Below are 26,193 nucleotides of genomic sequence, written 5' to 3'. Positions count from 1 at the left end.
CCAACATAAGGAAGAAAAACTGGTTTTAAAATGAACATGACCAATAAATGTCACTTTGCGCAAATACAGTCATTTAACACCTAATTTAAATTGCTATGGTCATACCTGCACATTAAGACGTGCATGGGCATGCTACAAACTGTACAAGTACAGCTGTGTGTTCAGAGCATGCAGTGAGTCTGGGAGCCACCTGTCATTATGCATACATTAGGTTCATGTTGCTTGTGCAAAAAGGTCTGATAATACGAAAATTTGCTGACGATATCAGACGTATATTTCAGCTGACACAGGCATTGATGAAAAACATGACCAATTTGAAACATGAGTGAAAAAATTGTGCATGTGGATATATACTCTCAGATGGACCTCTGCTTGTCTTTGTATTTAGCTTCTGGATATCAAACAAGGAATACAAATCATACGTATGTGTGGATGCTGTAATGCTTTCCGAACATGCAATTGTTCTTGGAAGTGTTTCTGTAACGTGTCCTACCTATTATGACATGATTCAGAAACATTGGCATTCATAAAGACAAGGCAGCAACAACAACAACTGAAACGTGTGCAAAGGATCATGGGGGAGGTCGCACTTGGAATTACTGCTTTCACGTCTTGACGTCATCGGCAGGCATGCATGCACATGGCAGGTGATGTCACAGAGGAACACGACATGGATGACATGGCATTACACGGTACAGGACATCGCGAGATCACATTACACACGCCGACGTCATTTCTGGCGCACGAATGGCGGTGCAACGCGATTGCATTGGCCGAGGAGGCTCACCCATTTTCGCTTAATTTCGTTTTTCTATCGCGAAACATTAGCAATAAGAAAACGCATTTAAATTGCCCTTGTGTTGTCTAGGGTAATCCTTTAATATCAATACAACTTAAAACGAGTTTCGTTCTCATTGTATCATCTTCATGAGAGTTGTCATACCCCCCCCCTCCCATTAAAGATTGACAGACAGTGATGGGAAAATATACGGACAGAGAAGGACAGGTTGGTGGAACATGCAGATATTACCATGCAAGGCTACAAGGTGGTTAATATATGGCAATACAGCAAGCACATTGCTGAACTATCTGTGCAAACCCCCCTTGTATTATTCCCGCATAGTAGCAAAACATTCCAAAGCAGGCCTTTCATTAGAGAAAAAACGCAACGGGTGACCCAGTCTTGCTTTGATTAAACACATTCCTGCGGAGGGAGCTGGTAGGAACGTTGGGTTGCTCGGTCAATGGCCAGGGTCAACGGCGGCGTGGTGTATTCCGCAAATATGGCCGACTTTGAGGGCGGGCACAAGCCGGCCCCTCCCCACCCAGCCCCTCCCCACCCAGCCCCTCCCCACCCAGCCCCTCCCCACCCAGCCCCTCCCCACCCAGCCCCACCCAGCCCCTCCTCACCCTCCCCACCTAGCCCCTCCCCACCCTCCCCACCCTCCCCACCCAGCCCCTCCCTGCACGACGGACAGACACAATAATAACCAGGAGGTTCCTACCAGTATAAGGTACAGTTATAGCATGCCACTAAAAGTGTGCTTATAAACTGGAGCTTAAGGACCAACAGCTCATAAAGATAAAATGGCAACGAGGAAAATAAAAATGCGTTAGCTGTATTGAGATATCACTTACATCAAAAGAAAAGTCAGTCGCATCAAAGCGCGAAGTTAATGTAATATTCCGACACGCTTTGTCCGGTCCACTTCTCTGAAAACATCAGATTATCACCTGGGACAGGGGCACTTTCACCCTACATAATTCTGAAAACTCATTTATAGATACACATTTTATAACGAGATTAAATTATTTTAGAGATGCGTGCTCACATCTTCTAACAATACGTTTTTTTTCTTTAAGCAGCCTGCATACAGATGCCATTTAATCCACCACAATTTACATTGAAATACATAGACTGACAAAAACATGCTTTGATATATCGGACCAAATAAAATGTAAAAAAAAGCCTAACAAATAAAATAAAGAATGTAAAGCTGTGGGGGGAGGGGGAAATGGAGACAAGTTCAAACTGGTCAGTCAAGCTCATTCATGATCGAGAGAAAGAACAAGTGACAATAAGCATGCAAGCAAGGTCACGGAGTGCCAACTAGAAACATCCTGCTTGGTTGGGAATGCTCTCATCATTCGAATAACGAATGCCCAGGTAGGTTTTCCAGTCCTAACATGCAGTAATACATAGCATGACATGTCCGTGTAACAACACACACCTGGAGAATATGCTACCGTATTCATTAGGTTATATATTCAGAATACAGAACTCGGACAAGAAACATCGATTCGGGAGAACGATTATCCGTTGCCCTATCACCCACGATTTCGATAATCGATGGGGGCTGTATGGACAGCTAAAACTCCGATTCATTTTCAGTTGACCTTTTCTTCCTATTATTACACATTTTTTTCGCGAATTATAACTGCAAGTTAATTCGCGGATAACTCCACGAATAGTAGGATCCGTGACATTGGTCCCCTCACATCGTGATGGATGAAAAGATTTATCGCATATATTTGTATGGTAATAGATTATTACGTGCTTAGATTATCGCTTCGTATAGAGGCTATTCTGTAAGATGGGTTAAACGGGGTTTTTTGGCGATGGAAAAATTAGACATTCACGGAAAACTGGCCTAGTTCGCACTGATATGCCAGCAATATTCTCACAACAAAATAATTTACGGTGCAAAAAATAACTTGTTAACAAAAATAAATGAAGACCATTTCATTGTAACATTACATAAAAGGTGCAATCAGTTCAGCAGATTTAACTTTGACTGAACACAGATAGGGGGGGGGAGGTTTATACAAAAATGCCCCTTTCAAACTAAACACAATTGTAAACACAATTCATATTATTAAAATAAATTAGTCATTGCGCATAGCGGCCAAGGAAAAACATCTGTCCACACATATTTTGCATTAGAAAAGACAACCGAGGCGGTGTTCTTTATGTATTTCCCCCCCACACACACTTTCCTGAGTTATTCTTTCCAGAACAATAAAGTTCCTAATTGGTGCGACCTTCTCGTGATCAGGAAGCAATTGTTCTCCGGGTGCTATGGGACTGAAATGAAAATAATTCCCAAAATAATTTGGAAATGGCGGCTGCTCTTAACAATGATCTCAAGCTTTGAATGCACAAATCTCATATATATAGAAAAAATACATACAAATAACAAAAAACAGGTCCTCATAAAAACACATATGATAAATATTATTGATGTATTCTTTTATTTTCAATACGGCTGTCATGTCGATTTATGTTGTATAATATTTCAGCCCATATGTTTATTAATATAGTTATACTGTTTTCTTAATAAAGTTCAGTATCTCTGGATATAAATGGATCAAGAGATACGATGAGTACAGCAATGGTCTCTTATCCTGACTGAATTTACAGTGAAAAGTTATACCATCATATGCAATACATTTAACAAATGGGATTGATTACAATTTTTTTTTACTAAATCAAGAGATCAAATAAGCGCTAAAAAGAGCTCCTTATTTAACCAACGCTGGCAAAAAACGCTCAAACCTTTCCAGATTACGAAAAATTGCGCTTGCTAAAGTGGAATGTTTCAGTACAGTTTAAACACAACCATAATCCTTCATGAAATGTCACATGCAGAAGATTACAAAAGCTCACAAACTCACTCGCAACCGCTCTCGGCTATGTACAAAGCAAGCCAGTCATGCATTTACCTAAAAAACAACTCCTTTTCCAGCAGCACCACCACCACCAACTATAGTCTTGATGGAAATGCAGCAACCATGCAATTAGGCCCAGCCCACACGCTATTTACCAAACCCAAGACAGGCCCAATTCTATACAAATTCCTTCACACGACAAATCCTCCTCCACGTAAAATTACGCACAATATCCAACCAAGACAATAAGGCCCCCCCCCCTCCTTTTCGATGGTTACTCTTGAGTGCATACTGTTTGACAAGTTAAAACAAGTCGAACATACCTCAACGGGGATGGTAAGGTACTTAAAGAAAGTAATAACATTGGGCAGCTGTTTTCTTTCTTTCCTTTGGGCTCTTCAAAAATGGGAGAGGCGGGATACGCCACCAAAAGCTTAATTTTTTCCACAGTGATGAAAACGTGTTTGCAACTTGAGATCATGCTGTACAGTTCTGCAGATTATTTTTACAACCTTACAACATTTACACCGAGGGTGATAACAAACCTGAGCATGCCCTTCTTCTCCAACGTAAACAAATGGACAACTACATACACAATACTGATAATATAGTTCAACACGTAGGGCTTTCGCCGCCAATATTATCAATAAGGTTTTTTTATTGGGTTAAATCGCTTAGGGATACATCTATCGCTAAACCAGCCACCACCCATCAGCCAATTACGGTAGTAAAGTTTGGCACGTAAACAAAACATGCCAATAAGTTTCCAGTTCAGCACACCTGTGTGTTGGAGACTAGACCCACAAGATTTACAATTTACTCTCCATACAGGTGTGCTAAGCTTGTAACTAATTGGCATCTTTTTGTTTACGTGACCAACCTTACTAATTGGCTGTGTCGGGTGGTGGCGGGTTTAACGAAAAAATCATATTTATGCGATCTAACCCCCAAAACAACCTCTATTATGGATGGTAATAGTGTGATTAAAGGAAGTGCAGCCCTGCGAATAATTTGCTCACGCCACTGCCGGTGATAGGCTCTCCAGAAGAGGAAGCTCTAGAGAGCCCCTCGAGAAGGAATTGTGGCCTACTTTCATGGCGACCAGACATTTAAACAGGTGGGAATCCTCGCAATTTACCCCCCCACCACTACAAGTGAGATCTACTCACTGACTGGAGTGCAACAATTTTATACGTGCCGAGTGGCCAAAAGCAGAGGGATTTAAGGAACATGCCAATTCATCTTCTTGGTTCTTTCGGTAAAGTCATGTAGAAGGGAAGTAATAAAATAATAAAAATAAAACATAATAAAATAATTCTCACGACGTTTCGGCCACAACGCAAGCAGCCGTCCTCAGGTGAAGCCGTCCTCAGGTGAAGACCAGGTCTGTCTCCCCGACAGACCTGGTCTTCACCTGAGGACGGCTGCTTGCGTTGTGGCCGAAACGTCGTGAGAATTATTTTATTATGTTTTATTTTTATTATTTTATTACTTCCCTTCTACGTGACTTTACCGAAAGAACCAAGAAGATGAATCCCTGCAGTCACGAAAGCTTTAAATCGAAATTTAACATGCCAATTGTTTCGGCTTGTCACGCCGGGAAACCATACCAGTGACCTCTGGTATTGCAAGGCCAGTGTGCTTACCATTACACCAAGGCGAGCACAGTATTGTATTCGCAGATTATTGTAATGTATTCTGATGTAGGAGGAAAACACAGCTTAAGCCAATAAGTAGTAGTAAGAAAGGCCAATACTGTACTGCAAAACGTGAAATTCAGTGGTTCTCCACTTTACTGCAATATACTAAACACACTGTACTAAAACCCACAGACATTTTAAAGGAATGCAGGATTTCCAGAGATCAGTAAATGCCTAATATGGTTATGAAACCCCTTGACATGAGTGGGACCAATTATTAACACAATGTGCACAGACACACACCCACACACCCAGATAATAGCCGACTGCTGACCGTATGCACCAAGTAGTGACCTAATGAAATGTTCATGCACGCAACTGTTTTAGGACTATTGATCCCAGCAGCTATCTAGCAAATGACTGCAGCATTGCACCCTTTTATCAGCGACACGATTGTCGCATCACAGGACAAGTGAGGAGACGACACTCATCCAGCAGTGGATAGACAATGGTTGATTTTTTTTTTAAATAACAACGTATAAATCTTTCTCTTTCCCAGTATTGTGCCGTAGTTTCACAAACACACAAAGCACGTGGAATAATTTTTGCATTCTCTGAAAGAGAATATTGTTATTGAAGCCTAAATCTGAGAACAAATATTTCCCAAAAGAAAGTTAAGAACAATGTATGGACAATATTACTAGTCTTGAAGTCATCTGTTTTAAGAAAGAAAAATACAAGTGTATGTAAAGTGGGTCAACCTTTCTCTTTGACAAATGCTATCCTCTGGAAGATGTAATATGTGGAATAGTGCTCAGTCATCTCGGCTGCTCGGGCATTCGCTGCCTTGACAGAAGGCATACATTGCACCAGCTCCGGGAATTTTAGTCTCTGCTAAAACCGTGAACTATGTTTTCATTTCCAAATAAGATATAGCACTGAAATAACTTTGCGCGATTATCACATCATCGATCATACTGATGGTGATGTTATACAGATCTACAACGACCGTACAAGTACCTTTAACTTTCACGCAGTTCATTGAACATGTATTCTGGACATTCTTCAGAAAGCAAATGAATGTTGTCATTTCCTCTGCTTCAGCAATCAAAATGGCATAAAGTTGATTCAGCCGCTAGATTTTTTACATCTGTCAATAAAGAGGCACTCATCTTGCAAAGAGTCGCAGGGTACAAAGAATGTCCCTTGGGCTCTTTTGGCAAGAGTGTTAATAAGAATTCCATTCCAACATGAAAATACAATCATGTAGGCTCTAATTACCGTACCGAATAGTTTATTTTTAACAAAAATAATATTGTTCAACTGTTGCAGTCTCAACATGCCATCTTCAATGGTGAAGAATTATTGATGCTAAACGCCTTCTTTTCGTGCTTGACCAGGGGTCAGCAACCTGCGGCTCTTTAAGGACTCCTTTGTGACATAATTTATTAAGGACCGTCTCATATTCACACGCATTGCGACTCTTGAAATATTGAGGGGTTTTTTTTTTACCAAAATAGAAAAAAACCTGGATGTCTCTTCTTGTTATTTGGTTTTCCAACCCGTTCCTAGACACTCAACTGAGCCAAAAGGAAAAAATGGCACTCCCCAACCACAGCGAGGTAAGGTAAAGCACCTGCAAATTGATTGCTCAGTTGCCTCCATTTGAGTGAGCTTTTATAGCAAGACCCTCCTGAAAGTATTTGGCCTACTCTGCCACACTGGCTAGATGCTTCGGAGGAGGTGGGCGTATCCAAAAGTTACCCCACCACACGCTGACCTACCGACAAACTGATGCGTACCTATTTATACTGCTGGGTGGACAGGCAGCGTGATTTAAGAAACTTGCCCCATTTTTATATTGCAACGTCGAGAAAATGAACCAACAATCTCTGGATTTTAAGTCAAGCCTGCTAGCCATGACACCATGGCAGCAGCATCCACAGTACCTGTGTTGTAAAAAAAAACTACCTATTACTCAATGTTCTGGTGGCACATTCAACTATGACAATAAAAAAAGAGATTTCATTGGAAGTGTCCATTTCTTTTAGGTTCTTGACATAGCACAAGGAGAGTGCGTGCTTTCCAGAAATTTCTACAGCTGATTCCATCCTAATTGACAAAATCCATCCCAAATGACAGAGCTTTGTAAGTACATTACTAGACTGCAATGCAGTGTTGGTTTTACCAAACATTGTTGTAATGCCGAGCGTTGGAATTGTAACACACAACAACGAAAAAGACAGTTGAAAAAATACCCTTTAGTCATAACAGTGACGGAGTACTTAATTATATATATGCACCTTGTGCAAAGGTGAAATAGACTGCAAACAAAAACAATGTATTAATGCCAAGTACTAATCAGACGAGTTTGTGCAAAAATAACTTTGCTGAATTTAAATACAACACGTACACTGTAGTGTTTTTTTTTTAATAGGTTGAAAATATGTGAAAACAATACTTTGAAAACAAAACCTTACCAATAACTGTATTCATGTGGGTTTGTAAAATAACACCACTATACATGAAGTATAACACATCAAGCCCCCATTGCATATATCAGTGTTCGTCACTAGTTTTCAGAGGGGGGTCACTTTCGCCGATAAGACATCAGTGTGAGGGCCGCTACACCACCTTCAAGGAGTGTTTTTACACTTGTGTATTGTCGGGGGCCGCACTAAAGGCCATCATGGGCCGCCAGTGGCCCGCAGGCCTTGCAATGAAGAACACTGGTATACATCAAGTGTAATATTACTGTAATCCTAATTGAAAAATAATGTCTGCAAGTGTTAATTGTATTCCTTACGGCACTTTGTCAATCCACTGCTGGATGAGGGCCTTTCAACACCATACTTTACAACACTGGTCATTGTGGGATTGGTTCAGAAGGGAAAACAGACGTGGATGCATAGAAATAAAGTACTACGATGGTCTTCGCACAAGCACTTTCCCCATTCCTTTCCGGGCCAAAATCAGTGAGTGATTAAATATCATCAGTTTTTTTCCAGGACATACACGCAAGTCAAACAAACTGATGTGGTCTAATCCACACCCTTGAGTGAAATTCACTGAACAATAATATAATTTCTCATGTGAGCCACACGTTAAGCCTCGCCTTTTGCAACCAAAGCATCCAAGGTGTGGTGCTGGCCCAGATAAACAAATATCATCACTGTTACATAAATGATAAATATGGGATAGGTCCACCATATAAAACTAAGCAATGCTCTGTTACAACACCCTCTCTGTATGTGTGAACCCTGTTGGGAAGAGAAATACAACTCATGGTACATCTTCAGATGCAGTTACGCCACAAGCATTGGGCACTTTTACTGTTCATCCTAAATTAGGTAGTGCTGTCAGACGCAAACACAACAGTCTCGAAAAAACTATCGTGCAGGTGTTCTATACAAAAGGACAATGCACAATAGGTTCGTTAATAATTACAAGGTATTTTAAATGATGCCTATTCATCACTAAAATAGAGCAAAGTTAGATGTGCTTTAAAAGGACTGATCGGGTGGTAAGAATCAGAAGGCCGTTCAGTCCTTTACTTTCCCCATGAAGCATGATTTTTGTACTGAAAAGGGGCACACCAATATTGAAGCCTGGATTGTGTGCAGTGATCAGGCCATTGCTATTTTACAATAAATATACAGTACTGAACATTATTCAACATCACAAAAAAATCAGCTGTACTGTGATTTATACTAATAAAAAAAGATGCAATACAGTATAATACATAATCAAAATAAGCCGAAATCTATCCACTGCTGGATGAAAGGCCTCCATGTCGCTACAATCCATCTCGATCCTGCGATGACACAATTCATCTTGGTCCTGCACATCAGCTGAACTCATCACTCCATCTCGGCGATTCTTTGTCCTCTGCATGTTCCTTCCTTTATACGCTATTGTCACCAGTCTCATCTGTCAAATTAGCAATTCCTTCGAGTGATATTCTACCTAAACACGCGAATCATATTCCCAGCATGCACGTCCATGCTCTTTAGCGTACTTTCCACCTTTTGTTCCATGGCTGTTTGATGTTGTAACAGGTAACATGAGGACTGAAAATGGTATGCAGGTACATTCACCAACTACTTTTTATTAGAAATTAAAGGTTCCAAAAGTAGTCCATCCTGCTGTAATATTCCTCTTATTTCCTTATCTTGATTCCAGTTAATCTTTCAAGAATTACTTGAGATACACGTACAAAACTGTTGTTTTCCAGTTGTGTCCCTCAAAATAAATATTTCCTTATTTTTTCAGTTAATTTGTTGCACATGATTTTTCTCTTGCCCCTATTACAGTACTGTTTTTAATCAAATACCAGTGGCACAATGTCAGGTGTCAAGTTATGAAGCCGGCCAGGATATTGAAATATTTTAGTCTCGTAGTAGTGCTTGCCAAAACGCAAAAATACTGTTCTGTAATGTCCTCTACTCAGAACTCTGAAGTCAGAAGAGACGCAATACACAGGTATGGCCATCAAGTGGTGTGAGATTTACTTGTGGGACAAAGTTACCATGAAGGTGGGCGTTACAGAGGAAAGTACTGTACAGTACTATGTTGTGTTTATGTTGATCGGTACTGGCATGACACTGAATGAGAGGGGATTGGAAGATCAATGGTAGTTGTTATGACTGGTGGAGGTGTGTGAACATCTGTGAAGAGGGACAATGCTTTGATGCTGCTTTTCAATGACACGTTTTAAGCTCACAGTCACCACAAAACTGTAAACATAAAACATTTCCTCACACAATAAAGGATTTCTATTTAAAATCACACAAATCATGCCATGTGCCTTTTGTTGAAAACACATACAATGTATACGTTCTGCAATCCAAAGAATAGGTGAGGTCTGTGAATCACAAAGAGATGCAAAGAGCATATGTCACATACAGTGCAATTAGATGTCTGTAGATGTTTTTGACCTATCCAAGGTGAGTCTAAGTGTTGTACCATCACACGCGTGACATTTCCCTGTCCACCACTCTGGTTTCATTCCAACGGTGAACAGCTACCAAAATACATAATAGATCATCAGAGTATGTATACCCAAGCCTGGACCTTTCTGAAAATGCCTCCAGATGCAATAATTTGTATAATAAATTTTACTGAATCTTAAGATTTAATATAACTGTAGAGTAACAGTATAGTATACCGTACTTTCATAGAACACCTGAGATGCACGCATCACCTGGCTAACACACCATCAACATGCAGGTGGGCACGTTAACCCAAGGGCATCTCTTCAGTATGCCATTACAAAACATTTCATCTTGCTGCTAGAAATATTTGTACCCTACGACATATAACTATCACACACTGCTCAGCTAAACGTTTTGCATGCATGCTTGAAAAATGTATGGAGGGGAAGAAGTCGGCCAAACAACACGACAGCCTGCTCCGACATACAGAAACCACCCTGGATTTCCCTATAAATCTGAGGTGTACAGTACACGTGGCAGTTTCAAAAACTGGTAACCAGGATGCCTCAAAAGAAAATAAACAGTAATTTCACTGCTTACACTGAACACGTAATATAGATGCACACAAATATAACTAAAACAGCAAACAATTTAACTCTCTGTAAACAGTATGTGGAAAAAAATCAGCTCTCAAATGCAGTGACGTATGCGAGCTATTGGCTTACATTTAGTTCGCCCTCTTTGTTTACACTTTCAGTTAGTGTTATTATTTCCTTTCATAAATTGTCATCTAACCAATTTACACCAATGTGTCACTCCGAAGATTGATTGTAGTAAGGCTTATAACACCGACCAATGATACCATAATCTACAAATAGGCAGCAAGCGTTAGCTATTTCCTAGGTAAATAAGCATAATAATAAGAGCATTTACAGTAGAGGACACCGAAATAAAGTAGTACAATCACTAAGACAGTGCAAAGCTTAGTTTTGGATCATGGGCACCACAGTCATGAAGTGTTCAAGTAACATTTTCCGATTGCCCCCACGTGCACAAACGTGGAGGCAATCGTGTGCACGTGGGTCTATGCCCACTCAATCTGCTGCTCTGCCAGACATGTTATTCTCTGCAGACAAAGCATTGATATTGTCGGGTTTTACAAATGCACTTTCGTGACAAGGGGGGCTTTAGCCTGCAAAACAATAACAACTGAGCGATGAACCAGCAATGGTTTCTGGGTGCCCCACGGGTGCACAACATGTGGGAGTGTTGATGTTCAGTCATCTGCTGTTTCTGTCAGATGTGTTTTACTCTGCAGTGGGATTGTTATGTCGCTGGGCATGCCTTGTTGTGAGAGTTCCCAAGTTTGAGGAGCTACTAAGAAAACCTGCATTTTTTCCGTAGTGGCACAATCCCATGAACAAAATAAATACAATTAATATGAAGTGGTCAGGGAGAACGTGTGAGAATGCATTTCATTAAGGTAAGGACAATCGCACGAACGAATATTAAGATGTGTTTTAAGTCACATATGCTCTGCTACAGCCCAACTCTAACCCATCTTTACCAAGAATGATGAAACACACAAATTACAACTCTGTCAACCATAATTAGGCACATTAAATAAAGCTTTAATTGGAAAAGTTTAGACATTTATTTAGCAATTATGCATGTTTGGGTCACCTAGGACTCTTCTATATAAAACCCTTAACGTTTTTAAGGACCCTGATGATACTACGTCCCTCTGGGGGAGGGGGGTAAGTTAAACCTTGGGTTAGAAGCACTGGTAGAGTACTATAGAGTTAATTATAACGTTATAGTGCCAAAATAAACATGCATCAGCTAGTCCTGGAAAGTACAAACAAAATATTCAGCCAAAAACTAATTTATTTTGGCAACAACACCAACAAGCTTTCTTAAAAACAAATCCTGCAATGATAATTCATCACTCAAATACAATGAAACAATGCCACATTTAACTCTAAACACAAAAAACAAGGCATACCCTGTTTTCAAGAAAGATTGTCTGATAATTCACATTGCCATATCGTTCTAACGACATACGTAACTTTCTCCATAAATGAAATAGATAAATAGATACGAAGGCAATGTTATTATAGTACTTTAGCTTTGTCTAAATTGTATACTGTACGGTATTTACTTATTACCATTTAAAAACGTCTGCCGTGTAAATGCATACTTATCAGACTAGCTAACGCACTATAGGTTTATGGATGCATTGTATTTAACAAAAAAGCATGGAAATTTACCGGGCATTCATGCAAAACGACATGGAGTTTGACTAGAGAAACTGTTGGCACAAGTGCGGTTTGTGATTGTGTACCTATGCCGATGACAGCCAACAACCACACCCAGCCAACCACCACGACACACACACACAACAACATTTCTATGCACGCAGATTTAAAAAAAACACATGATTATGATGCATATCTGGAGATAATAGTAAAACAGTAAAACGCGTGCTGTTACAATGTTATTCTTCGCTGATAAGTGCCTGTGAACTAAGTACCGCCTCTTTTCCGGACGAATGTGATTCAAACGATCCGCAACAGAAAGTGAAGAAATCGCTGTCTTGCAAAAGGTCACGCAATGGGTGATGTATGGGGCTTTCCAGAAGAAATAACCTAATTACTTGTAGTGCCACTTGAAAAGTAAAATGGTCGTGGCCGCCCACTAAAAGTACGAAGTGGTAAAATAAAAAGGTGCAAACATAGTATGAGCACTTCTTAAATGCAATGCGGAGAATTTTTATCGCCACAGTATTGTCTTTAAATGTAAACAATATACATTTGATAGAAAGTATGTGAATGCATCAAGTCAGGCCGATATTGTATACTCTTCCCCTTCGTTATTTCTGGCCAGAGGTGTGGACTCGAGTCATGTGACTTGGACTCGAGTCAGACTCGAGTCATGAATTTGATGACTTGCGACTCGACTTGGACTTGCATAACAATGACTTTGTCCCACCTCTGTTTCTGGCAGTCTTAAACTAAATTTTCGAGTTTTCTCAATCCAGCTTTAATGAAGCCGAAACAATATTTTGCGATAAATCTTGAGCAGCTCCTCAATCCAAAACACCAGCATTTCCATATGCACAGAATCCAGTTTTGAATTCAAGTGAAGAATTCTTTCCTGGTGTCTAATACATAATGACTCAGCGTCAGATGGTCAGTTTCATGCTTTAGCAGGCGAAAACATGTTTTGAAATCTTAACCAAACGAAACACATGCCTGATAGTTAAAGTAATTAAATTATTTACAATGGTTGTCTATGTCAAGGTACTAAAAATGTATAACTTTGGAAAAACACAAATTGATGGCGGTTTTTTTTATTAACAGAGTTTCCAGTTAAAAACAAATGGATTTTAAAATCAAAAATATAGTTGCCCTCACCCTTCTATAATCATTGCCAGTTCGGTCAGTTCTTCAAATGCAAGTGTGATTCCCATTGGAATGTTATGATAAACATTAAGCCAGACCATGTATGTTCAGTTGAACAACTGCCAACACTCCTATTTTGGTTTGTGAGACACTACATCACAGGACGGCATACTGAAGAAGTTACAGAGAATACCTGGTCATATACTCAAGGAGGATATTTAACTTAACGTTACAAACATGTTATTGACTCTATACATAGTTTGGGAATATTTTTTTTGCAAGTAACTTCATGAAGTTGATTAATTTTGGAACAACAGTATACAGTACTTGCCTTGGGTTAACAATGTATAATATAAAAAGCTATTTGTTTAAAGACATGAATCATTCACTTCAGTGTTGTATTGTTAAGTCTGCAAAAAAAAAATATCTTCCCAACCGCTAGATTTTTTGTTGTTGGTCAAAGTGCGAATTTAATGTGCAGTATTTTATGAAAAAGCCAAGTAATACCAATGTCTTCAACACAAAAAACAGCAACTAATTGGTCATCTTCATGAGCAGTGATTCGCTTCAAGATCACTCTTTATCGCAACTACCTTGGATTCACGTTCCTCTGAATCTCACCGATTCCTCCACGCCACGTTGACGACTTGGTATCCCACCAAACGTGTTGTCTCATTCACACTTTGTTCAACCACCAAACTTGCAGGCCAAAACATTCCTCTGCTTCCTTCCCCAAACTGCTTGATTTTTGGGGGGAATTTCCGTATCACTGCCTACTTTCCCAATTTACGACAAACCTTTTCAATTCAGGAAACACGAACTCTTACCCACTACACCTTCAATAATAATAATACAGTTTGTTTCTGGCAACGCAGTGGCATTTTGGGGCCCTTTGACCCTGTGCTCAGCAACCATGATTTCAACAAAAGAATGTTAAATCCTGCACACATTTTCGGTTTTGTGATATTGCATTGTTAGTTCACCTCCCCGTACCATTGCAAATGCCTTAAAAGCACGTGCACTCCATACCACAACAGCAGCTTTGGCATAACTCACCTAGCTGACAGTGCTCCGATGTCCAGCAGCGTGAGATGTTCCGCCCATTGAAGGAAGTGTGAGGACACGGGTTCCACTGGGACGTCCCAGAAGCAGACCCGTGCGAAGACGCACCAGAGACGTGGCTTGACCCCGCAGCAACTCCAGTGACCACCGACCCCAGGCAGATGTTGCTGCACTCCCGGTCGGGCTTGTTCCCATTGATGTAGTTGTTCTCCTCCGAGTCCAGGATGAGGGACCAGTCGATGGTCGTGAGGTAGCAGAGGTCCGTGTTCTTCTCGACGCGCACGGCGCCGCGCGTGATGTTGGTGAGACTGGGCAGGCCGATTTCCTTGAGGCTGAGCATCTCGTACACGACCAGGGCGTAGTTGAAGAAGAGCCGTGTTCCTCGGATCACGGCCAAGTTGGGGAAGAGCTCTCGGAGGGTCTCCAGGCCAGAGATGCGGTAAAGCAGCAGGTACTCGGTGATGACGTTCAGCCGTGGGAAACTCAGACCTCGGTAATGCTCTGTCCTCGTGTTGGATATCAGCACGATCTGGAGGTAGCCCTCAATGATGGTGCAGCTCTCCAGCTCCTGCAGCAAGGTGATGTTGTTGCGGATATCGATGCTTCCACAGACTAAATGGCAATGGTGAGATGGGGGGTGGGGGTCAAAACAATAATAACGCAATTATGTTTCAACGTCAAATATGAAGCTTATGTTTAAAATGCTGTCCACCAGAAATACACGACCGTGTCTACAAAATGTCATCAAAGTACTTTGGCGCAAGATAACGTAACAGTGGTGTTTCAATAACTCAAACCAACGCTTAAACTTCATTGACATTGGTGGCTGTGTAAAAAGTTGGCAATGTTTGCCGTATTCCTGTTCGTGCCAGGCTATTAAATGACGTTATAAATACATACCATCTTTTCATCTTTGCTCATTGGCGGGACGTGCCGAGCAATGGACATAATTGCTACACGTGTGTAAAATACTGTACAAGCACCGTTGTGAAGTGGTTATCAAAAGAATTCACATGCCAGTAGGCAGAGGTGGGACAAAGTCATTGTTATGCAAGTCACAAGTAAGTCTCAAGTCTTTGCTCTCGAGTCCCGAGTCAAGTCGAGTCAAAGATGAGGCAAGTCCAAGTCGAGTCTGAAGTCATCAAAATCATGACTCGAGTCTGACTCGAGTCCAAGTCGCATGACTCGAGTCCACACCTCTGCCAGTAGGACATTTGGTACTTTATAGCGGGTGGCATACTCCGAACCCAAAACACAGACTTGTTTATAATGAATCTCGGGTGGGTACAAAACATTCCAACAGGGAAATACCGTCAAATAACAACGGCGTTAAATTACAGTCTGAATACAATTTCAAGTACAATAGACTGGTTAAATGAGTTTGTTTGCATTCGGCTTTGAAGTCATCTTATACTGCGATATAGGAAGTCTATATTACTTCCTACTTGTGTAAACATTGACATGCGGCAGTGTTTACTTCGAAGCAATATGAATGTTGCATAGAATAATTGAAAATACAGTCAAGCAATGTAGAAGAGGTTATAGGCTGTGTTTACACAAAGCACCACACTTCCCACCTGTCCAAACAACGTGCACATTTGCAACTGGTTTAGCAGGTTTGAATTGATCGGTATTGTGTAAAATTATGGAAAAACAGAAAGTGCAAATGCATCTAAAATTAGAAATTAACCCATTCTATCCTTTACTTCTCACCAACACGACCACACACACACACATCCCAGTTGTGCAAGTAGCAGGTACCTTCTTTAAGCATTTATACTGCACAAATTGAGTTCAACGAGGTCAGTTTCTAAATAACCACACATCTGAAATGTTTGAATGAATTATTGAATTGGCGAAAACGCCGTACACGAGACGCATTGGCCATCATGGCTGCACGTGGAGCAAGGACGTTGATCCAAAAACAACTAACATTATCCTGCATTTTAAGCACATAAAATAAAACGCTATGGCGTTTTACAATTAAACCGTTATTGCAAGCCGGCAATACACAAAGTGGCCACAATAACAACAATGAAAACACCCCCCCAAATACGAAACACGCACACACAAGCAAACAAAACTGGAATTTTTTAAACACAAAAATGCAACCTTTAAAGCATTGTATCTTTCCTAACAAACGGACATTTTGGACGGGGCTTGCAACAACAACATCAACATCATCATGGTCAAATATTTGCCAAGTGTTCACCGGTGGGAAAACGTGAGAGAGAGAGAGAATCCTTGGGAAGACGGTGGGTGGGGGTGAAGAGAAACTGCAAAGACGACACGCACGCAGGGGCCATGGCAATCATCACGACTCTGGGTCCTTCCCAGCACAAAATGGCCTAAATAAATAAATAAAACGCCACGCTATCCCCCTCCCCACCACCACCACCTCTTCTTCTTCTCCCTCCGCTCCTTGTTAGCAAAATGCAAGGTGCTGGTGTGTTGTAATGTGTGTTGTAGTGTGTGTGTGTGCCCGAATGTCAGCCCCACACGGCCCACGTGAATCTCACTCACTTTCTCCGGAGCTGGGTTCCACGTTGGCCAAGACCATGAGCAGCACAAGCAAGAAGACGTAATGAGGTCCTCTTCTTCTACTGCCACCGATGATCCCTCCTCCACCAGCACCACCACCACCTCCTCCTCCATCCCCCGTGTCCTTGTGGGTCTCCATGAGCCCAGCGGGGCCCGGGGGCCCTGGTAGAGCGGCCACCACCACCCGGTGTCCAGGTCGCTTCGTCTTCTTCATTGAATCCAGTGGGGGGGGGGTTGTTGAAAAGGTGACAACGACGAGCTCTGTGGGGGGGCTATTTAAATCTTGTGATGGCACTCTTAAATATACTATATACTGTATGCACTGTCTAAATATATACACACGCGCGCGCACGCAGAAATACGCGTACGTAAGACACGCACGTACGCGTGTGTATGTCTAGCGGAGGATCTTCCAAAAACACCAAAAAAAACAAACCCACCCACGATAAATCTTTGTTCAAAATAGCCACAAAGACACCAAACCCCAACCCCCTTGGCGGCCCGCTCCTTCCTTTCAACAAAAAGACATCCACTCGCACGTAATGGTCGTCATCATCATCATCCAAGTCTGCGTTGGTCGTCCTCTTTTCGCTCTCTCTCTCGGTCTCGTCCCTCCTCCCTTTCTTCTCTTCCGTCGTCGTCGCAGACGTTCCAGACGTCGTTGTTGAGATTACGAATTCACGACACCACCACCACCGCCGTCACTGCTGCTGCTGCTGATGTTGCTACTGCTGCTGCTACACGTCGCGGTGCCCATTTTGATGAAACACCATCATCACCTTCGCTGCCATCACAACAACAACCACCACCACCACCACGCCACCAACATTCACATCCACTCACCACTACCCGTCGTCTCCCACAACCCCACCTCCTTCTCTCCTTACCCCCCCCCTACACCACCACCACCAACAACAACAGCAGCAGCAGGAGCCACCTCCCCTCCTTTCCCAAGGAATAAAACAAATAATGAAAGCGGGTAAAGGAGGAGGGAAGAATCCCTCTCTCCTCCTCCTCCAGCACAGAATGAAAACGTGCTCCAAATGAATTGGGGGGCCCCTCGCAAAAGTGGTTCGGGGGGGGTATTCCTCTCGCTCCGCACGTATTTATAAACCCTCTGAGCGCAACTCCCTCCTCCTGCTCCTACTATGCAGTAGCGGTCGTCTACACGCCGATGTAATGACACCAGATAGCAATATATATTTATTTCTATATAAATCACAGAAAAAAAGAACGAATTAAAATTCCACGTCCTCTTCGTTTGCTAGTCCCACCCCCCCCCCCCAAAAAAAAACGCCAGTTGTGTTGTTTTTAAATACAAAATAAAAATGTACGATTCAAGCGTGGAAATTAATATTCCGAGATATGATGATGCTGATAATACATTAATTGATTACGATGTGTTTTTAATGGGATGAAGGATTTGACCGTGTTCCCTCCCTTCTCTATTCCCGCCTACCAGAGGGTGGCGGGTCAGGGTTATAAAACGACTCTCCCTCTCATACTCGCTCCTCCACCACCACCAACAACAACAATCACCACCACCAACAACAACAACCAACCACCACCAAACCCAGCCAGCCAACCAACCCACCCAAAATAAAAGAAAAAAATGCTACCGTAATCGCTTAAATTACCGCAATTAAATTCGACTCGTTGTTGTTTCTATCTCGTCCTGATTAACGTTCGTCGTCGCCTGATAACCGTCCTGTTGCTATAAGGTAAAGCGAGAGGAGAGAACGATCGGGGGAGAGACGTTCATTTGTCGGCTCTTCTTCCTCCTCTCTCTCTCTCCTCCGTCGCCGTCGGAGTAAACAAGCGGAGCGGAGCTCGCCCATTGGCCCACGCCCTGCTCCCAAATTAACCCCTGCAGCGCACTCGGTCCGTGTCAATCATTCCACGCGGTGCGCTCTGCCACTGATGCTGCTGCTGATGATGGTCATGATGGTCATGATGATGTTACTACTCAACCACAGTATTATCATCATCGTCATCATGATCAGCAGCACGATGATAGTGATGATGATGCTGGTACTCAACCACAGTATCATGCTGCTGCTGCTGCATGATTGTCATGATGATGATGATGTTACTACTCAACCACAGTGTTATCGTCATCATGATCAGCAGCACGATGATAGTGATGATGATGCTGGTACTCAACCACAGTATCATCATTAGCATCACGCTGCTGATGCGGCGTGATTATGGTGGTGTTGGTTGTTATGCTGCTCAACCACAGTATTTTTTATCAGTTTCATGCTACTGATGGTTCTGGTACTCAACCACAGCATCATCATGAGCATCACGCTGCTGATGCGCCATGATGTTAGTGGTGGTGATGATGACGAGTATCCACTCAAGCACAGTATTATCACTATCATCATGCTGCTGATGATTCTGCTACTCAACCACAGAATCATCATGAGCATCACGTTGTTGATGCTGCTTGATGTATGATGCTGATGATAATGAGTCTGATACTTGAAGCATCGTCTTCACCATATTAATTACATCCAATCACAGACAGCTCTAATCAGGGGTCAACTATTAATATACTGTACTGTAATGCATAATCACAATAAATTACAGTACATCTACACCAGTAGCCCATGAAGCAGAAATAATTGCATTACTCAGCGATCACATTCAATTTTGCAATATTTATTTGTTATAGTTCCTTATGGAAACTCAGGAATTAACCATGGATTACTACACCGAGAATTATGTGTACAGTACACAATTACTATTTTACACATATTTTACCATGTAAAAAATATAGAAAATCTGCTTTTAATTGATTTAAGGTCTACTTTAAACAAACAGAAGTAAACATTTTACTCTAAATAGGTTCTTACCTGCTGTTAAATAATGTTTACCCAGTTAAGCTTTACTTAATCTCAAGGTCCTGCTTGGAATGTTTTTTTTTCAGTTGCAATCTTTTGCTGCTTCTCAGTGGCATGTTTAAGATAAATAAAAAAGCAATTTTAATAAATGCTATCTCACCAATTTGACCACACTCATCAATGACAATATATACTGATTAGTATGTGGCAATAAGCTAACATTCCAATAAACAACCCTTCAGAGAAAAGAGAGGGTATATTAGTAGAATGTGACGTAAGTTGGAGATGCCATTTCACAACGTGGTGACTCAGATATACTTAAGTTTGATTTGTATCTAAATATTTTTCCTCTTGGCCAAAAGTAGTTAAAATACAAACCCTCTATGTAGCAACAACGAAAATGCCCCAATATTTGAAAGATGTAGCTTGAGAAAAGACAGCAGCTTTTAAAAAAATAGGTATTTTAAAAAAACAGGGCATGTATGTGAATGGATTTTTGTCCAATTGTCTTGTTAAACAGGCCAGCTGCCAGTTTGTTGTGGCTATTCTTACACTGGGATAAAAACTGGTGTTCGGTATTGTTGTCCACACAGACACATTCCGAATGGAGATATATGACTGGACAGGGTTTTTTTTTAACACAATACTATAATAAAATTGGTTGTCATAACTTATTTTAAATGAGGTCTGTCTTGCAAAATAAACGTATTTTAAATCAGGTCTCTCTTGCAAAGTAAACGTGTCACATGCTCTCACTCACCTGGTTAGTAAATATTTCATAAAATATCCGTTCAACATTTTTGTTGTGCCTTGTAAGTACATTAATGTAATGAAAATGGAAAACATTGTACTGTACAGTACAGATGAAATGGTACAACAAGAACAATCGACAGAAATGGTCCTGCACAATATTACTTTTAGAGAAAAAGATATCAGGTGAAAAAAATACGGAATAAATATATACCGCATGGCTTTCAAATCTGAATACATAATATGATGCAATGGGACACATATTTATGTTAAAGAGAAGAACAATTATGATCAGAAGTTGGTCTATGAAGGGATGGGGACAGAATTGGACTGAGGAACAAAGACAAGGGCGTGGTTAGTTTAACACGGAGGCTTTCGAGACCAATATTAGCCATAATAAAGGTTTTTTGGTCAGATCGCATAGATATGTGTCGTTAAACCCGCTACCACCACCAGACACATCCAATTAGTAAGGTTTGTCACGTAAACAGAAAATGCCAATTCGTTAATAGTTTAGCACATGGGTGCGTTGCAGAGTAAATCCACACTTGTAATAAATTAAATTGTAAATGTTGTGTATTTACTCTCCAACACACCGGTGTGCTGTACTAGTAACGAATTAGCATGTTCTGTTTACGTGACAAACCTTACTAATTGGGGGCCGTCCATAAATGACGTCACGCACCTAGGGGGGGGGGGGTCAGACATTTGTGACGATGTGTGACGAGGGGGGGGGCGGTTTAGAAATGTGACGTCACATCAAAATGCGCAACTTTAAATAAATATAGACAACACGTTCTACTTAAATAAAAAATACTTTTTAATAAATGTTTTCTCCTACAACATCAGAGTGCAGCGCCACAATAAATACGCACTACAATGACAATAGTTTAAAGCGATTTGAAGCATGTTTTATATTTTTTTTGGGGGGGGGGGAGATCTTTGTGACGTCATATTTGAGGGGGGGGGCTGACTTTTTGTGACGCCGTGTGACGATGGGGGGGGGGGTCAAAAATCGTCCAAAATCGCGTGACGTCATTTATGGACGGCCCCTTGGCTGTGTGTGGGGTGGTGGCGGGTTTAACGACACATGTTTGTCTACGCGATTTAACCCCAAAAAACCCCCTCTATTTTGGATATAAGGGCGTGGTATTGACTGAATGGGCTGCATGTTACAAAGCCTCCACCCCCAACCCACCACTCGTGGCTGCATTGTAACCCTTTGGTAACGTAGGTGGCGCTCGTGACTCAACGCTCCCTTGGGTTGGGCGAGTTATGTGGAGGAATCTTTTTAGATCTTTTTCCGTGTTGGAATGCCCCCCCCTCCCCGAAGTGTTTATATAAGCACAGCACGCTGCGATGTAGTGAGAGAACAAAGAACCAGCTAGCTTATTAATTGGCTCCAACGTGGCTCTTTGCTCACAAGACAGAATTCTGCTTTATAAAAATGTTTTGTGAGATAATGACTGGTGACTTAATACAGAAATACGTTTTATTTAGATGTACACAGCACCACATCACATCAAATGTTAACTTTAAATAGCTGTTGTGTTTGCATTGACAAGTGGACACAATGATGTGTTTGACATATCTCAAGTTCACTGTAAAAAAGAAAGTTTTCTTACAATTTCGATTTAAAGCTTTCGTGACTGCAGGGATTCATCTTCTTGGTTCTTTCGGTAAAGTCTTACAATGTTTGTTGCTCGTGTCTTCGTACTTTTTATACTTCTATATGCCTGGCTGCTCCTGTTAAGTTGACAGTACGTTGGGGCTTACGACGTCAGCGTCTTTATTTTTATCTGCTTATTTCATATCTAAAAATATTAAATTTACTAATCGCAATGACCTGCTGGAAGAGCAAACATCCAGTTGGATAGCCTATTAATGTTATTATTCAAATATGGTCACCAGCATAGCACAGAGATTTTCACACGTGGCTTATGCTTCCATGCCACGCCGAGTATATACTTGTAAGCCTCAGCCCCTTCTTGGAGATACAGCTACTTTTATTTTACATGCAGCGACGAATCTTTATTAGCAAAGCTAGCAAGGGGTTTAGAGATTTACCCCCATTTCATTCACCATTCACACACGTGTACTATAATGGCATGGGCACAGCCACTTTGGGTGTCTGTGTACACGACCCAACATGTATATAAAGGGTTCAACGTGAATATGCTCACGTTGAACCCTTTATATACACAATATCAAAAATAGTTCAGCATCGAGGCAGTATTTATATAGATGTATCATTGTTATTAAACACAGTTGCTGTACTATAATTATAATTTACTGCATAATACAGCCGTAGAACTACCGTACGTGTATCCGTGATGCAGTAAGAGATAGCTGTAATCTAACCAACAACCACTGGGAGCCGTTCGTTAATAGCTATGATAGCCCCAACTTCAAAAGTATGCACTCCGATGTGTCTAAAGCAAAACGAAAGAATAAAATTAGCTCTGCGTTTTTCATTGTATAGATTTTTCCAAACATCTTTATAGCTAAAAGGACAACAACAAAAAACCGACCTAAATATACAGTACCACATTTTAATTCATGACTAATAATTGCTGAATATATGTTAATGTCTCACCGATACAGGGTTTTATAGTATTAAGGAGCAGCATCACTGTATACATTTATAGACACATGATATTCTTGCGTATGGCAATATGTTCAGGAGCCAAATGCCAACAATGTCTGATCGGTTTCTAGCCGTTAATGTAATTTTTGGCATTTATCTCTACTGAACATATCTGGATTTGAATTAACGACGTCCATTTTACCTCGATGACAATATTATAGCTGTGTTTCAGGTAACACAAAACATCTACCATCTCCCAACCTTTAGACAGGTTTTATGACTGGTATTTTGACTGTACTCGATGCTTGGTGGATGAATAATATTTTGTCCTTTAGAATTCCTGTGAAAAAAACGACCCTTTAAAATGTAATGTTATTATACACATTATACATTTGCATTAATCATTTAAATATTTGCTTGAAATGTTTAGTCAGCTAGAATTTATTTTTATGAAATGTGATTGCACAGGACATTTCCATCCAAGTCCATCATCATATAGAGTCAGTGTTGTTTTAGATTGCTTTGTACATTAGCAATGCGTATCACAACCCCATTGAAAATGTCACTAATTCTTTACTAGGATTTTAATTGTCCATGGTAAACAAGGAAACCAGGTTATAACCACCTCATAAAAGAAAAACGACCTTTTAGATCCTCGCAAATAGACCGAAGACGTAATCATCCGTTTACTGATATACACCCAACTTGCGATTTATCTCCCACGTGTCTAATAACCTGCTACGTCGGTCATATATTTATAGAAAGCATCGGTAACTGAAACCCTTTGGATTAATCTCTGGGCAAACAGGCACATTTTCACAGACCTTTCTTGTAATTGCTAATTAAAGGAATAGGTTAGCATTATGCACAAACCTTTTCCCTCCACTATTGAAACTCCACGGTCATCTTGAATTGTGTACAAATAAAATTACCTTCTTCTGTTCATGGACCTTTAAGTAAGTGTGATTTCAGTATGCATTAATTACTGTATTGACTTATCGTGGGCTTTTATAAGTAAAAAATACAGTATTTAAATTTAAAATACTGTTGAGTATATACTCGATGAATGAGCCATTTATTCATAAGACTTTTTTTTATTCATATTGGTTTTTCGGTAAGGCCACCTGGTAGTTGTATGCCAACAATTTGTTGTCGTTAACCCTGCACCACCCGACAAGATTGTCACGCTTGTAAAGATATTTATGCCCGCCAAAGTTGTTATCAAGTTATGAACTAATACATCTCACCGTTGGCTCAAGACGTATAGCTTAAACTGTTTTGAACTTCATCAGATAAATAACTCAGAAATCGACGTTTAGCTTAAACTGTTTTTAACTTAATCAGATAAATAGCTCAGCTGTCGGATGCACAGTTTCATCTGACCGTGCTGAAGCATCCAACTGCGAAAGCATGGGTCATTTACATTTCTTTGCAATTTAGGCCTGACTACTTTGAATGTTGATTATTTCCAGTAATGGCAGAACTCAATTAAAAGTAGCCTATTGGAATAGACCTATTGGAATAGGCTACTTTGAATATACTATTTTTTTGTTAGCGACAATGCATAGGTAAGCAGAAATGTAGATTGTACTGTGCATATATTAAAAAGTATAGGGAAGGTTTGTTGTGCATGCACAGTTTTCATTCATATTTTAATGTGTTTACAATAGCATATATGTTTCTATTTCTGTAACCATGTGTAATTAAATTAAGACATAAAGCCAGATGGTGAGATACTTTAAAATATGGTCTTCGAAATCAGGTATTGACTTGCAACAACGCTCTGTGATTCAGCAGAAAAAAAAGTTCAAGACCAATTTGAGGTCCCACGGGGATAGCATTGTTCTGATCGGCAGATAAAGCTGCCGCAACGCCCTCAACAACCGGGATACAATGTTGCAGAAAACCACCAACCTGCCCTCAATCTCATAATGACAAGTTAAAACCACCCTTGACCTTCAGGGCCGTGAAGGAACAGCTATTCTCCACTTCCTCCACAATGAATTTCAACAAAATGGGCAAGTTACACTTTAAGGCATCCTGTTGACATCATCACTACATATTTATTCCAGTGGCTGCTTGTAGACCGAAGTGGAAAACTTCCTGGTTCAACAACACAAGGCCGTAATTATAATATATATGGGGAGGGGGACACATCCCCTCCAATATTCAAATATGCTCAAAATGTCCCCCCCAATATATTGCTATAAACTATTTTTTGTATTCTATGCTATGTGCATAAAAACAACAATTTGCTCAACCTTGGCCACAATATCTGGTATTGTCTTCATATAACAATGCATAGATTTCTGTTAATATGATTGTGGTTATGGTTGTACTTAAGAAATCCCTAATCTCTGTCATTACATACAATGAAATAAGAAAAGGTTAAAAAGATAAAAAAAAACAGAGCAATGTAATACAATACACTATTTGACATTATTGTAAAAAAAAATAGTAAAAAGTCCGTCCCATGTGTTAGTGAATTTTTAAATATTTTAGGCAGGAAATGGCAGGAAATGTTTTCAAATTTAGATATATTTTTTATGAGGGGTGGGGGCCCTAGACCCCCTGGAAGATTTGGTCCCCCCCAATGTTGACTCCATGCCTACGGCCTTGCAACAACAGGTCTTGGATTTCCTTCAGCAGACCTTGTCTGTGGAATATTTCCATTTAATGGCCATGCTGTGAGTGAAAACTTGTCTGGAGAAACCCCGTTATAGTCGATATCATCTGTTCCGCAGAAGCCACAGTTCACCG

General features: G+C 40.7%; 1 protein-coding gene across 2 annotated transcripts in view; it reads right to left on the bottom strand.

Moving 5' to 3' along the window:
• Positions 1–19,013, bottom strand: part of LOC144955791 (insulin-like growth factor 1 receptor) — a 119,611-nt gene extending 100,598 nt beyond the window's left edge. Inside the window, exons 1-3 of one of the 2 annotated variants that reach the window (XM_078885957.1) lie at positions 18,888–19,013; positions 17,233–17,458; positions 14,704–15,321 (exon numbers count right to left, since the gene is read on the bottom strand). In XM_078885957.1, coding sequence (XP_078742083.1) covers positions 14,704–15,321; positions 17,233–17,389 — 775 coding nt within the window. In that variant the 5' untranslated portion in view covers positions 17,390–17,458; positions 18,888–19,013. Of the gene's footprint in view, positions 1–14,703; positions 15,322–17,232; positions 18,142–18,887 lie in introns of those variants that run through there. The other variant, XM_078885956.1, reaches the window with a different exon arrangement.
• Between the last annotated feature and the right edge of the window lie 7,180 nt (positions 19,014–26,193).

This window comes from Lampetra fluviatilis, chromosome 3 (genome assembly GCF_964198595.1).
Source record: "Lampetra fluviatilis chromosome 3, kcLamFluv1.1, whole genome shotgun sequence".
In the NCBI taxonomy this organism is placed as follows: Eukaryota; Metazoa; Chordata; class Hyperoartia; order Petromyzontiformes; family Petromyzontidae; genus Lampetra; species Lampetra fluviatilis.
The sequence above is the reverse complement of the archived record's forward strand: the minus strand, read 5'-3'. Positions and strand labels throughout refer to the sequence as shown.